The sequence below is a fragment of the Peromyscus californicus genome, unplaced genomic scaffold, assembly GCF_007827085.1.
Source record: "Peromyscus californicus insignis strain IS unplaced genomic scaffold, ASM782708v3 Scaffold_3__1_contigs__length_106647218, whole genome shotgun sequence".
In the NCBI taxonomy this organism is placed as follows: Eukaryota; Metazoa; Chordata; class Mammalia; order Rodentia; family Cricetidae; genus Peromyscus; species Peromyscus californicus.
In genome coordinates this window covers 27,720,348-27,733,546 of record NW_026294551.1, presented here as the reverse complement: position 1 = coordinate 27,733,546, position 13,199 = coordinate 27,720,348, and the positions used below count along the sequence as shown (strand labels likewise).

Here is a 13,199-nt window from a genome sequence, read left to right as displayed (position 1 = left end):
TGGCTTTGAACTTTATGTAGCTGAGGATGACCTTGAACTATACAGATCTTGTCTCCACTTTCCAACACTCAAGTTACCTCTGTGCTAGGGTCCTTAGGCCGGCCTGTTGACATGAACTCTGGAATGAGGAGTTCTTTCTATTCCTCCATTTGTTCTGGATCTGAGCTCGGTGGTGGTGGTGGGACATGGGAGGTAGAGGCACGAGGTAGTAGAGACGCAGGCTTCCCTCGCCAAGCTGGCCCACTGTGAAGAGGCAGCAGCCATCAAGGGCTCACTGAGGGAATTCCTCCCTGGCCCCGCCTCCAGCAGCCCTGCAGCTGAGAGAAGGGGGGAGAAACAAAGGGCTGACAGACTGACTCCTGGGAATGAGAGAAGCAAAGGCAGAAGAGGGCACACGGTGGACATTTCCGGATGAGTGACTTTGTCTTTGGCATCCTAACTGTTAAAGCATTATGTCCTGGGACAGGGGATCCCAAGGAATGGGACACTCCAGCTTCCTCCAGCACCAGCCCTACCCTCCTCAGCTTCCAGACTACCTGAGGCCTGGCAAGGAGAGGGCTATCCCAGGCAAAGTGAGGTGGGGATGGCGAGGAGAGGGCTATCCCAGGCAAAGTGAGGGGGGGACAGGAACACCTACCTGTAATATGCGTTGCGGGGAGGCAGAAACTAGTGGCCCTGGGGCCAGAAAGCGGACAGTAGATTTGCCACCGAGAGAATGGAAGGGATTTCGATCTGACACTGGGCAGAACCAGAAAGGGCTGGAGTACAAGGGAAGAGGTTGTGGGAGGAGACAGAAAGGGCATCTCGTGAGACTTGAGAACAGGTAGTCACTACCCACCTCCAATGCTTCCTGCCCCATTGACCCATACCCCCCATAAATTCTAGGGAAGTTCTTGATCTCCAAAGCTCCCTCTACACAGGCCTCAGCTACCTGGATAACATTCCATCGCCTCTGGATCCAATCCCAGAGGCAAGCCCAGGCATCCGAAATCCAGGGAGGCTGGGGCTGAGTAATCAGCTGCTGGAGCTGCGGAGCCCTGTCGTGTGGTGGGGGTGGGGGAGGAGGAGCTCCCCACCCCCACCTCACACGGGCACAACGGATTCAGGGATGGGGGAGGGGCAGCCTGTCACTCCAGTGTCTTCCCACCCTCCTCCCACGGCCACGGTCTCCCTCTTCCCACCTGCAAGCAATTTGGCCAATGGGAGAGGGCAGCTAAGATTGCTGTGTGGAATCCTTCTCGATCTGGGTGCATTTGGTGAGGAGGGGGCTACCTCTTTCTCCACTCTAGACCCTACGTAACCTTTTCCTCTTCACAGAAGCAAATTACTGGTAATTATCTCACATCCAAAGCCTTCAGGAGCTGCTTCCAAAATTGCTTTAATTGAATTAATTGAATCTCATTTGGTCTGGGGAGAGAACAGGGGGCTATACCTTAAAATAGTACAGGGGAGTGGGGAGGGGGGTGAGCTACCCAGAAGGAGGCCACTTTCCTGGGGCTGAGACCGTGGAAGTGACAGAACATACCCCGGACACACTTCCCATTCTGCTGATTTTATTTTTTTTTTTTTTTTTTTTTTTTTTTTTGGTTTTTTGAGACAGGGTTTCTCTGTGTAGCTTTGCGCCTTTCCTGGAACTCACTTGGTAGTCCAGGCTGGCCTCGAACTCACAGAGATCCGCCTGGCTCTGCCTCCCGAGTGCTGAGATTAAAGGCGTGCGCCACCACCGCCCGGCCCATTCTGCTGATTTTAGATGGGCAAGCCGCTGCCCATTTTGAGTGGGGGACCTTGCCTGAGTCCTTCCAACAGTGGTGGTTGAGAGGTGCTGGGGTATATTTCCAATCCCGTCCTTCCTCCCTACCCTGGGAAGGCAGGGCTATCTACTTAAGCAAGAGGTAAATAGATGGTTCTAGGAACTCACCCTCTGAGTGAGCTGTCCCCTGCTGTCATCGCAGCCGCCGCCGCCGCCGTGAATGTCATCTACAAAGTGTGCACTGTGTTCTGGGCACCATGTTATTTCATCATCACAGCCACACGGCGAAGCCGATCCTATTACCGTTCTTGTCTGAGGGGATAAGAAATAAAGCACAGAGAGGTTAAGAAACTCACCCACAGTCACAAAGCAAGCACCACTGCCAGGACTCTTTGGAGACCAAAGGCTGCCTTCAGTCTTCCCATTCCTTTGTTGATCCAGTGTCCCCCAAATGGAGCTTCATCCTGGGAAGAAGTCACGGGGATCCCCCTCAGTAACCCTGGTGGCTGGAGAGGTGGAGGTGAGGCACCCTTCCTCGTGGAATTCCTCCAGATGCATCACCACCTAGAAGTCCCAGGCAACTGGACCAGCTCCCAAATGGAAAAGAGGCTCATTTTCCCTGGAAAGGGCACACGGGGGTAAGGGAAGGGGGGGTGCCCCAGGCTCAGCTGGTCGCGGACTGAGAGAGCAATTACAGTACTGCTACTTAACTTTACAACCCAGGCTGTTGTTTTAACGATGCGACTCGTGTTGGGCTGTCCAATTAATCTGCCTTTGGAGGCTTTCCGAGATGGGGCGGTAGATCTTATCTTGCTCTGTGGAAAGAGAAGTGTGTAGCCTGTATGGCAGGGAACAGCTATCCCCAGGGCCCTTGGCCTCAGAGAAGACCCAGAGGAGCCATCCATCGGGGCCAGCCACCCACCCCTTAGATAAATGGAGTCAGGGTCTCAGGGCCAGGGGGACGATCTGAAAAGAAAAGATCTTTCCAGTGGGCATGCTCACTCTGCACTGCTCCATGATCTGAAGTTTGCTTTCCACAGGGAAATCTTCTGTGTGTCTTTGGGGGAGTGGGTGTGACCACTGGCCCAGTAGTGGGGGGCAAAGAAGGAATGCTTGTAGGCATCCCTAGGTGAGACACTTCCACTGATACCCCACCCCCACCCTCGTCCTCCCTGTGACCCCAAACCAAAGTTTCCTTCTAGCTTGGGGTTGGCTCAAAGTGCCCTACTGGGCTTTTCAGGCAGGGACTGGTGCCCTCAGTTGGCTGTGATTGGGAACAGGTTCAGGCGGTGGGAGGGAAGCCACTCTTTGAAGCCTTTTGCCTGGAATCGGAGGCCCCTCCCCAGCCCCTGGGGCTACTCTGGGCTGAATTCCCTGAATGACTGACCTCGTCCTCAGCCCACCTCTCTTGCTGTATGCGTGGTGGGAGCTGTGGCGTAAAGTGAATCATGGTACTGCCAGGTCCTGATGCTCTGGGAGCTGACCAGCCTTCTCACCCAGCCCTAACCTCATCAGCCCACGCTGGCCTCTGGACGGTGCCCACATGGCCTCTGTCCTGCTTTTGCTGTGCCTCTTGTCACACTGCCTCCAGTCATCCGTTCAGCCACATGTTAGCCTGAAGCATCTGTCCCTGTCACAGTGGTATTCCTAGGATCTACCCAGCAGGAGATCCATAGATGTGTATTAGATGGAGAATTCCAGTTCCTTCTAATATTCCTTCTCCCCGACCCCTTTCTGTAGTCAGAATCCATTCCACCCCCAGCAGCTCACTTCTTCCAGAAGGACTGGTCTAGCTCAGTCCTCTCCCAAGGTGAGCCTGGCCTGAAGGTAGGACGTGGTGGCTGTGAGGTGCCCGACTCCCTCCACAGCTGGCACAGGAGGTAACTGCTGGCGAAGACCACTCCGACCTTGGCCATTCCCTATACGAGCATCTTCCCATTTCGTATGATGCTATGGGCACTGTTATGACATTCCAGCGCGAGAACCACAGAGCTAGCTAGTGCCAGAGGCACAATAAGAATCTAGTGTTGGGCTGGAGAGATGGCTCAGTGGTTAAGAGTACCAGCTGCTCTTCCAGAGGACCCGGGTTCAATTCCCAGCACCCACATACCTTTACACAGACATACGTGCAGGCGAAACACCAATGCACATAAAATAAAGAGAATAAATCATTTTTAAAAAAAGAATCTAGTGTCTATGACTTCTGGTCAAGGGGAAGATGTATCCGATGACAGAGAAAAGATGAGCATCCAGCAACAACCAGGATGATTCCAGGGGGACAAACATTCCTAACACCCAGGACTCTGAGGGTTTTTGTTTTGTTTTGTTTTGTTTTTTGTATACATTTTAATCTCTGAAGCTTGTGATTTGAGAGATGGCAAGTGCCTGGGGATGCGGACAGAATAATGGTGAATTCGGACAGATTCTTGGATAGAGGCAACTGTGAGGAGCTGACGTGCTAAGCCTACCCCATTATGGAGGCAGCTATACCTGAATGGATCCAGGAAATGTTTGTCCATGTCTCCTTCTAGGCTTCCAAGAATATGTGCAGTTGAACTTGTTGGGCATCAAGGATGGAGGGGCCTGTGCTCTTAACACATACCTGTTGAATTAGATGGATGATTACGCCTGGGACTTGTCAACTCAAAATGGGTAGATATGGGACAGAAGACCCTTTAAAAGAGAGAAATACCAAGTGCCCACAGGCCAGCACTCCATATTTTTGGTGCTGGGACCTCTTACATGTTAAGCACTTACTCTACCATTGGACCACACCTCCAGTTAGGGAGGTAACAGGCTGACCACCACCAATAACCGGTAGATGAGAAACAGGGACTTTATGGTGGCCAACAACAGAGACTCTGTGTCCACTTCCGGTTTTGTTCGTGGATAGGCTGGTAGGGTCCAAGGTGCAGGCCAGAAATAATATTTGTTTTCTCCCTGGCTTCGATCCTAGGCTGTGGTGGGGCTGCAGTCATTTGAAGAGGGATGGGGTGTCGAGACTGGAGCAGCCTGAACACTAGCCAGCGAAGCTCTCTCTAAAGCCTTTGTCCCACTGGAGGGAGATGCCAGGTCCACGGCAGCACTGGGGACAGTTGCAAAGACGAAAGCCTTTGATTTAGCTGTCTGGCTGGGAGAGCCCAGACTTCCACTCCGTTCTTTCTTCTCCTTTCTCTTCTTGTCTTGAGAAAATCCATCTGGAGCTGGTTTCCTCTCCCCCCAGAAGGGAAGCAGGTGTGCTAGTCCTGGGCTTGACAGGAAGGCTGGGGCCTGACCAGACCTTCTCCAGACTCAGATCATCTGAGGCAGAAGCAGCTCATCTGGGGGCTGATGCCGATACCAGGCTCTGAAGGCACTGTCGGAGCCCCTGGTAGGCAGGGCGCCTGCCTTGAGTAGATCCCAGATGGATGGACGATTTGGAGAGCAGGGAGACAGGGAGGGGAGTCTCCCAGAGAAGTCTTCTTCCTGCTCCTCAGAGTTCTGTTTCAGGAGCTTCTTGTATTTGGAGCAGCGTTTGTTCTGAAACTAGATCTTTACCTTTGGGAAGAAACGAGGACAGAAGAGAAGTGCCTGTAAAAAAGTTGAGAATGGGAAAGGGACCTAGCTACAGAGAGTGAGTCCTGAGAACCTTTGCTCCAGCCCTCCAGTTCTGGAAGTCCCTCAGTCTCAACTTCCGGTCTGGGTGCCCTCCTCTTCTCGTGCCCAATTCACTTCTAGTACATGCCCCCAACCCTTGCTGCGGATCAGCTACTGGCACTCCATGGAGAGCTGTGTCAGCAGAATCACGGGACTTCTCAGAAACCAGGGACTAGGAAGCTTTGCACTCGGGGGTGGGATTGGTCCTACCTGGGTTTGGGTGAGTCCAAGATGCGCTGCCCGCTGAGCCTTCTCGGGCAGGGCTGGGTACTGTGTGTGCTGCAAAGGCTGGTTCAGATGTTGCAGCTGCAGGCTGGAGTAGATGGTTCTAGGTCCGTGCAGCTGCCTGCCTGGTCAGGGGCTGCTGGCAGGGCTCCAGGGACAGCACCGGTTTCTCTGATTCTGCGAGGCAGCAGAAGACTGTTGTAAGCATGTGGAGTGACCAGGTAAGTCAGGTATTTCCATAGACTCATGCCATGGGGAATCAGCAAAACCAGCGCAGCCACCACCATCAACCTGGGTCTCAATGTGTATGCAGTGGGGGGACCCATATGTCCACCAGCAACAGTGAATTCAAGCTACAGTTTTTGCCCTGGTGAGGCTACCATTATAAGACCCTGGAACAGAAAAATGCTAAGGGCGCTGAGCAAGGATACCCTGGCTCCCGCAGTGGGAGGTCGGAGTTCAGCAGCTACCGTGGTACTTGTTTAGAACAGAGTCGGATAAAAGACTCCTGGAGGGCTGAGCTAAGGTCTGACAATGAGGAGGACAGCTAATCCAAGGCCCAAGGAACCTAAAAGCAATACTCAAAACTCAGCGGTAGTGTCAAAGGGGTCTGTATAAATCTGCCTTGAATGCCAGTATCAAGGCGAGGAAAAGTGAACCTTCGCGTACCCTGCAGTAAAAGTGACCATCCTTTTCGTCCCCACCGTCTGCTGGTTCAGAGGAGACTTTTTCAGGGATCTAGAAGCCAGATTAATGTGTGATAGCCCTGTTTTCCTCTAGGTTGCAAGCACAGAACTGTTCCCTCATGGCAGGGGAAGTGACTAGGTCCAGAAAACGCAGTAACCCGCAATGCAAATCGTTTCTGGCCGAGCTGCGGGGCAGCGGCATAAGATCTGGTCCTGTCCCTCCCCACCCCCCACCCCATCCCTGCCTGCCAGCCTGGTTCTCCAAGCTCTGCTGCGGGTTGTAGCGCCAGGATTGAGGCCTTGGGTTTCCATTCTTGAAATCTTTGTCCCAGCCTGGACCACTCTACGAGTTACTAAGACTGCCCACAGGATGAGAGAAGTAGGTGGATGAAGAGGCAAAATGCCTGCCCAAGATGACAAAATGCTCGGGTGCCTGCTGTGAAGACCCCAGACAAGAGCGAGTAGCTCCGTCCTTCCGCTCCCCATCCATCCCTAGCTGGGTTCACCCGACTCACCCCGCCCTCAGGCCGCAGTCACCTCTGCCTTCACCTCCGCATCTCTCACCCGTGGCCATGGGGGCTGCGGGCTCTCAGATCCTACCCTTCGAACCCATCCTCAGTCGATTCCCAGAAAAGGCATTGGGTTTCCGCTCCTGCCCGAGCCTGTCCCGCCTCGCCTCTCTTGCTTCGACCCCACCGCTCGCCCGGGGCTGGCAGCCAAGCGACCACCCGCGCCTCCTTGGCTGCATGGACCGCGCAGTTCGGGTGGTGACGCGCAGAGAGAGAAGGAAGACAGTTTGGACTGCTGAAGTTTGGACTCTCAGAGCAGATCACCCTCCAGGTGCCTTCCGGGACAGCTGCCTTTCTCCACACTAGTTGTGGCAAGTCACAACTGGATCTACCCGGGTCACGATAACGGATCCTCAGGGCCTCGCTGGAGGCGCGGCCGCCGCACCCGCAGCCTTAACCGGGTGTTGGTGAGGCTCTCGGCTCTCTTCGAGCCAAGAGCCTCCCTGGGCCGGAGTTGCACACATAGTGGGTTTAGGAGACCCCTAAGCCCTTTATCATTCTCCGGTCATTCATTCAGGAACGGGGGTCCACACAGTTCCAACAATGAGGTGCTAAGGGCTGTTTTAAAGACGTACTTGCTTGTGAACGCGGGAGCGCCTGTGGTTTTTCGTTGGATCCGGGTAAAGTGTGTAATAGAAAGAATTCTCCACTCTATTGTTCTTGGACCAAGCAAGGGAAGGCAGAATACGGAAGACAGACCCGACAACTCCACCTTATCGCCAGAATAGTTCTCCCCAGGTAAGGTCAGGTTCCCAAAACGCACATTGTCCCCATGTACACACCCATCATATATATCAAGTTGCTTAGGCTGTCCTCAAACTCAGGATCCTACTTCCCCAGTATATATTAGCATATCTAAAAAGAAAAGTCCAAGAGGGATGTAAAACCCTGCCCCCCCCCATTGTCTCTCCTCCAACCAGACCCAGCAACCCAGCAGACCCACCCCCAGTTCTGCCACAGAAAGGGTCAACTTTCTGGGGTTCTAAGAAGTTCCCTAAAATCCCCTTTCCTGGCTCCATTCCTCAAGGAAAGTGAATTTGCATCCTTTCTCCCTGTTTCAGTTTCTCCAACCATAAAACCAGGAATTGGAGACCCCATTCTAAGGGTGACTTCCCTTTCTGGGGAGGTTCATGAATTTATGTCAGAGTAACAAGAGAAAAGGAGAGAAACATCTTGGTTTGGGGGTGACTACTATGAAGTCCTCTGGCAGAGAGATGTGCATCTTTGGGGACTATGCCAAGGACAACCAGAGCAATGCAATGGGATTGAGAAGTCGGTTCGGCTATGCGAAGGTCAGGCCTAGGAAGGCCAGCTAGTCCTGCCTTCACCGAGGCCTTCCAGCGAGCCCTTTCTCTGGAGCTCAGACTTGCTGCAAGCAGCAGTAGGAACTGGGCCTGCTCTATTCCAAAGTTAAGGGTGAAGGTGGTAGGATTGGCTTAAGTGAAAGGCTCAAGTGGCCAGGGAAAGACCTTGAGACTGACCAAGCTGTAACTTCATGCTCTGAACAATGGTTGGTCGGGTCCTACACCCAGATTCTTCAGGGGCCAGCTACCAGACAAGGTTAGGCACCTCTAGAAAAAAAAAGGGGGTGGGGCCCAGAAACCGAGAAGGAGCCCCGCCTAGCTGCCTACCTACCTCCAGCTGGGAACTGATTTCTGTTTAGTGGGGTTTGGCTTGCATGCTGGTTTCTGGGACCAGGACTTGAGAAGGCTGAGGTCGGGAAGGGGGTGAAGGATGGGGAGAATCGCGGGAAAAGAGCTAGGGCTCCACTCCCATATCCAGATTCAAGCAGTTTTCCGTTACACTTGGGTACACGCACAACTCCACTGCTCCAGGGGGTTGGGGTAGGGGGCCCTCCCCGCTGGCTTCACATAACTGCAAATCGAAACCAGGTCGGATTTTTAAAAGGAAACCTAGATCTGCTCCTCCGCTCCTCCCCCATCCCTTCCCCCCCCCCCCCACCGCAGATTCCGTGGAATCCGAGTTAACATTTGAATCCCGCTAGCTGCGTGCACGCAGAAGAGGGCGAAATTTATGAAAACATAACTCAGGCCCCAAGAGTGAGAAGAGCCTCCGCGGCCACACTTACCTGCTTCAAGTTCCTGCGGGCGTTCAGCTGGCCGGTGGAAGGGAAGAGCCGCGCCGCCGAGAGTTGCTGGCTGGCCAGGTAGGAGTTTCCTGGGGTTGCTGGCCCAGGGTAAGAAAAGGACAGGAGGTGGCCATAGGGCTGGGAGTAGGGCAAATAGGGGGAAGCTGCGGTTTCGGGGGACAAGCCAAGCGGGTAGGCAGCCACTACCGACGGGGCGGGGGCGAGGTCCGGGAAGACAACGTTGGAGGTATCGCGGCCAGGAAGGGGACAGGGTAAAGAGGTCACTGCGGCCCGTGCCAGGCCACAGGGCCTAGGTCATGGCCCTGCACGCCGTCTACTCTCTATGCCAACACCTTTCAAAGTCTCCAGAACTGAGGCAGATGAACCCCCACCCCCAGCAAGCCACCCCCACACTTCAGATCCCAGGGAAAATGTATCTCGGATCCTCTTCTGGAGGAGAGCTCGCATCCGAGAAAGGGGTTTGGTGGGTGCCCCATGGCTTTTCCCCTCCCCCCAAGTTCTGGGCCCCCATCTTCTCCTCTGGGTTCGGTTCCCGGGACCACACGGAGTCCCCCGCCCACTTAGACACCGGGGATTGGCTATCGCACGGTGACCTCATGGGCCCGCCCCCGAGTTAGCATACACCGGGGAAACCGGAGAGGTACAGTGCATGAGCTCCGGGCGGTGCACCTCGGCTCCTACTCCAAGCTGCTGGGGGACAAGTGGAGTCAGGAAATCTCGGTAACCATGTCCAGAGTGCTAGGAAATTGGGCCTGGGATGGCCAAGAAGCGTGGGGAGATGCACGGTGACTAGGGACGCTGCGCGGACTCAGAACCTGTGCCCGCGCTCTGAGGGTCGCACGGGTCCCCACGGCCCCACGCTGCCTTGGCTCTGCGAGGGAGTGGAAAGCAGATCGCCAGCGCCGGCCGCTTATTCAGCGCGTCGGAATGCGTAGCTGCTGAGCGATGGCAGTTTGTTGGTAAACAGACGCTGGGGCCTGGAGGGTGCCGCCTGGCGCCCAGCCTGCCCCGCACGCGCGTGGCGCGCACGCCCCCGCCGGGTGCCCAGAGCCTGGCACGCCGCGACCGCCGCGACTGCGCCTCACCACCCCCAGTGCAGGCTTCCGCTTCCGCCAGGGGCCCCGGTTTGGTTGCGACACCACAGCTCCTGCAGGCCCTTGAGGCTGCGGGAGGGAATCTGCTGTCTGGGATTCGCCTTTCCTGAGCCCCGCCTTTCCTGGCACTCTGCTCAAACTGTAGCCTCGCATGAACTGGGACAAAACCTGGGAGTGGGGGTGAATCTAGTTTAGTGGCTCCTGAGAGGACACAGAAAATATGGCTAGCTCCTTTGCACTTCCAGGCTGTATGCAGGACCTGCCTCTGAACAAGGCCTTGATGAACATGTATCCATGCATGCAAGCATCTGTTGCCACATGTGCAAAAATACACGGGGACGTCACCTAAGCACCACATAGATGCTGTCATATACAAATATCTCTCTACGAAAAGAGGCTCGTTAATGAACCTGCAATCACAGACTCGGGCCCTGAACCACCCCTCCCCCACTCCCCTACGCCCAGACTGGGTTTCTCTGTGTATGTAGCCTTTGCTTCTGGAACTCGCTCTGTAGACCAGGCTGGCCAGAAACTCAGAGATCTGCCTACCACCTCCTGAGTGCTGCGATAAAAAGCATGCGCCACCACTGCCAGGCGGGAACCCAGACTTTAAGGTGTGGCGCATATACATCTGCATATCCAAATATGAGCGACTCTTTGAATACTCTACTCATCAGTATTAAAGCTGATGAGATGGTTTAGCAGATAAAGGCACTTGCCAATAAAAACTGACAATCTGAGTTGGAGCCCCAGAACCCACGTGGAGAAAGAACAGACTCCCAAGAGTCAGTCTCTGACCTCCACATGTGGGCTTTGTTGTGCATGGACCCACACACATCACATAACACAAAAACAAAGAAGTGTAACTTTTTTTTTTTAATTTAAAAAGCACTGTGCTTGCCTTCAACATATGTATTACAAGCCAAATCACTGATATTCGGTCTCAAAAATAAGGCAATCCAAACATATAAATATATATGTTCATGTACCGACCCTATGGAAGATACCTTTCCCCCACATACCTATGCAGTTTCACATAATGAGAGACAGTTATTTTGCTGTGGTTTGGTTTGGTTTCTAGAGGCAGGGTTTCTCTGTAGTGCTGGCTGTCCTAAATTAATTCTGTAGCCCAGGCTGGCCTTGAACTCAGAGATCTGATGGCCTCTGCCTCTGTAGGGATGGGATTAAAGGCACACACCACCATGGCCCAGTTCTATCCCTTAGCTCACAAGTCCACACAGATTCCCAAGCAAACACACTTGATCCCTTGTACAAGCCATCTTCACACTTGTGTACACACACACACACACACACACACACACACACACACACACACACAATTAGGCCTCAGAGGAAAGGTAGCAATCTTAGGGTGTTGGGAAAGAAGACAGCTATTAGAGAAAAAGCCAAGACTGGGCCTGGAGAGATGAAGAGCACTGACTGCTCTTCCAGAGGACTGGGTTCGATTCCCAGCACCCACAGGGCAGCTCACAACCACACGCAATTCCAGTTCCCGGGCATGTGACACCCTTTTCTGGTCTTTGGTTCTCAGGTACGCACATAAGTTGTGCACAGACAGTACACCCTTACAGATAAAATAAAAATAAATAAAAAGAGAACACCCCAGGGAATATATAGGGACTACTGAAACTCTTGGACAGGATAAAAGTAATCTGCTTTTAACCCCCCTCCCCATAGGACAGAAATTAGTTTCTCCAGGAAAATGCCTGCTTGCATTTTGGCATAGAGTTTTTGCATATTGGAATAGAGTTTTCTACCCTGTAATCTTAGAGCTCTGATGAGGGGGCTCTGTACTAGACCCTCTTTTTCAGGTTGGCTGGGGAAGTTTGCTTGGTAGGTAAATGTTATTTTCATGTGGGACCACCTTTCCCCAGGCTCCAATCATGCCTTAGAACTGGGGCTATGAACTTCTGAGGGCATTGCTTCCCAAGCCTTCCTTTCTCTAGCACTATCTTGTTCTTTTGGTTTTTGGTTTTTTGGTTTTTGCGTTTGTTTTGAGACAGGGTCTCTCTGTGTAGCTCTGGCTGTCCTGGGACTCGCTCTGTAGACCAGGTTGGCCTAGAACTCATAGGGATCCACCTGCCTCTGCCCCCTGGGTGTTGGGATTAAAGGTGTGCACCACCACTGCCAAGCTGGCTGTCCTGTTTTTCAGAAGGGAGGCCTCCATTGTGTTCCCAAGGATAGCCTCTCTGGCTGCATGAATCAAAGGAAGAGAATGTCCTTTGAGGTGGGGCTGGCTGTCAGGGCAGGTTTCATAAGGGGGTGTTTTGAAGCTAGAATGGAAAGGATGATGGAGGACACCTCCAGAGTCAGGCAATCAGAAGCCTTTCTGTGCGGGACCTAAGAAGGGCAGAGGTAGGTGTTCTGGCAGGCTCTGCAGTGTACGGCTTTGGCATCCCCTCCAAAGTAAGGTCCCCAGTGAATGGCTCTTCTAAGCTTGCCCATGCTCTTAGGAGCACCCTGAAGTCAAGGGATTTATAAGCTCTGCACCCTCAGGGAAACCCTGTTAAGGGGGTAGCTGTTACCTCTCTCCTTCCGCCATCAGCAGCCTCATCCCACCTCCCAGAGGATGAGGAACCCGAGCACTTGCTGGACCTTGAACATCTTAAGTGGGAACCCCGCCCCCCAGAGGTCATCCTCTCAACCTTAAGAAAAGCAGAAGTGATGGCATATGGGCTAGGGAGAGCAGTGTTTGATGAGAGTGGGGAAAGGGAAGCCCCGGGTTCCCATCCCAGCTCAGCTTCCAAGTAGCTGGCTTGGTCAGCCAGTTCCTACTGGAAGGAGAGGAGGGGCTGGACCGAGGTGCTAATCCTCTGTTGCAAAATCCAGAATCCAAGAACATAAAACTAAGGAGGAGGAAAGGAGATGAAGAGGGAAGGGAGGGAGGGAGGGAGGAGGAAGGGAGGGAAGGAAGGAAGGAAGGAAGGAAGGAAGGAAGGAAGGAAGGAAGGAAGGAAGGAGGAAGGAAGGAAGGAAGGAAGGAAGGAAGGAAGGAAGGAAGGAAGAAGGACAAATAACCTTTTTCTGTTACTACAAATAGCTCCTGCAGCCCACAAAAGTAGGAACTAACTAATCTGCTTAGAAGAGCCAGTGGCAAGGAAACTAGTG

General features: G+C 53.4%; 2 protein-coding genes across 2 annotated transcripts; both read right to left on the bottom strand.

Moving 5' to 3' along the window:
- LOC128121668 (uncharacterized) lies at positions 1-3,666 on the bottom strand. Its single transcript, XM_052756522.1, has 4 exons — positions 3,521-3,666; positions 1,919-2,207; positions 638-758; positions 1-317 (listed from the first exon to the last, which is right to left on the bottom strand). Exons 1-4 carry the CDS (start codon positions 3,664-3,666, stop codon positions 94-96), a joined length of 780 nt encoding a protein of 259 aa, XP_052612482.1. The 3' UTR covers positions 1-93.
- Positions 3,667-4,127: 461 nt separating this feature from the next.
- Dlx4 (distal-less homeobox 4) lies at positions 4,128-9,423 on the bottom strand. Its single transcript, XM_052756521.1, is given in 6 exon segments — positions 4,128-5,287; positions 5,597-5,737; positions 5,739-5,788; positions 8,956-9,006; positions 9,009-9,265; positions 9,368-9,423. Coding segments are annotated over 6 exon segments (801 nt in total). The 3' UTR covers positions 4,128-5,041.
- Between the last annotated feature and the right edge of the window lie 3,776 nt (positions 9,424-13,199).

What these genes read in the sequence shown, in the direction of transcription:
- LOC128121668 (XM_052756522.1), bottom strand. Translation starts at nt 3,666, where the DNA reads ATGGCCAAGGTCGGAGTGGTCTTCGCCAGCAGTTACCTCCTGTGCCAG. An exon ending in GACCAGTCCTTCTGGAAGAA is followed by an intron (nt 2,208 to 3,520) that starts GTGAGCTGCTGG and finishes CCCAGGATGAAG; the next exon opens with CTCCATTTGGGGGACACTGG. An exon ending in GGGGACAGCTCACTCAGAGG is followed by an intron (nt 759 to 1,918) that starts GTGAGTTCCTAG and finishes CTTGTACTCCAG; the next exon opens with CCCTTTCTGGTTCTGCCCAG.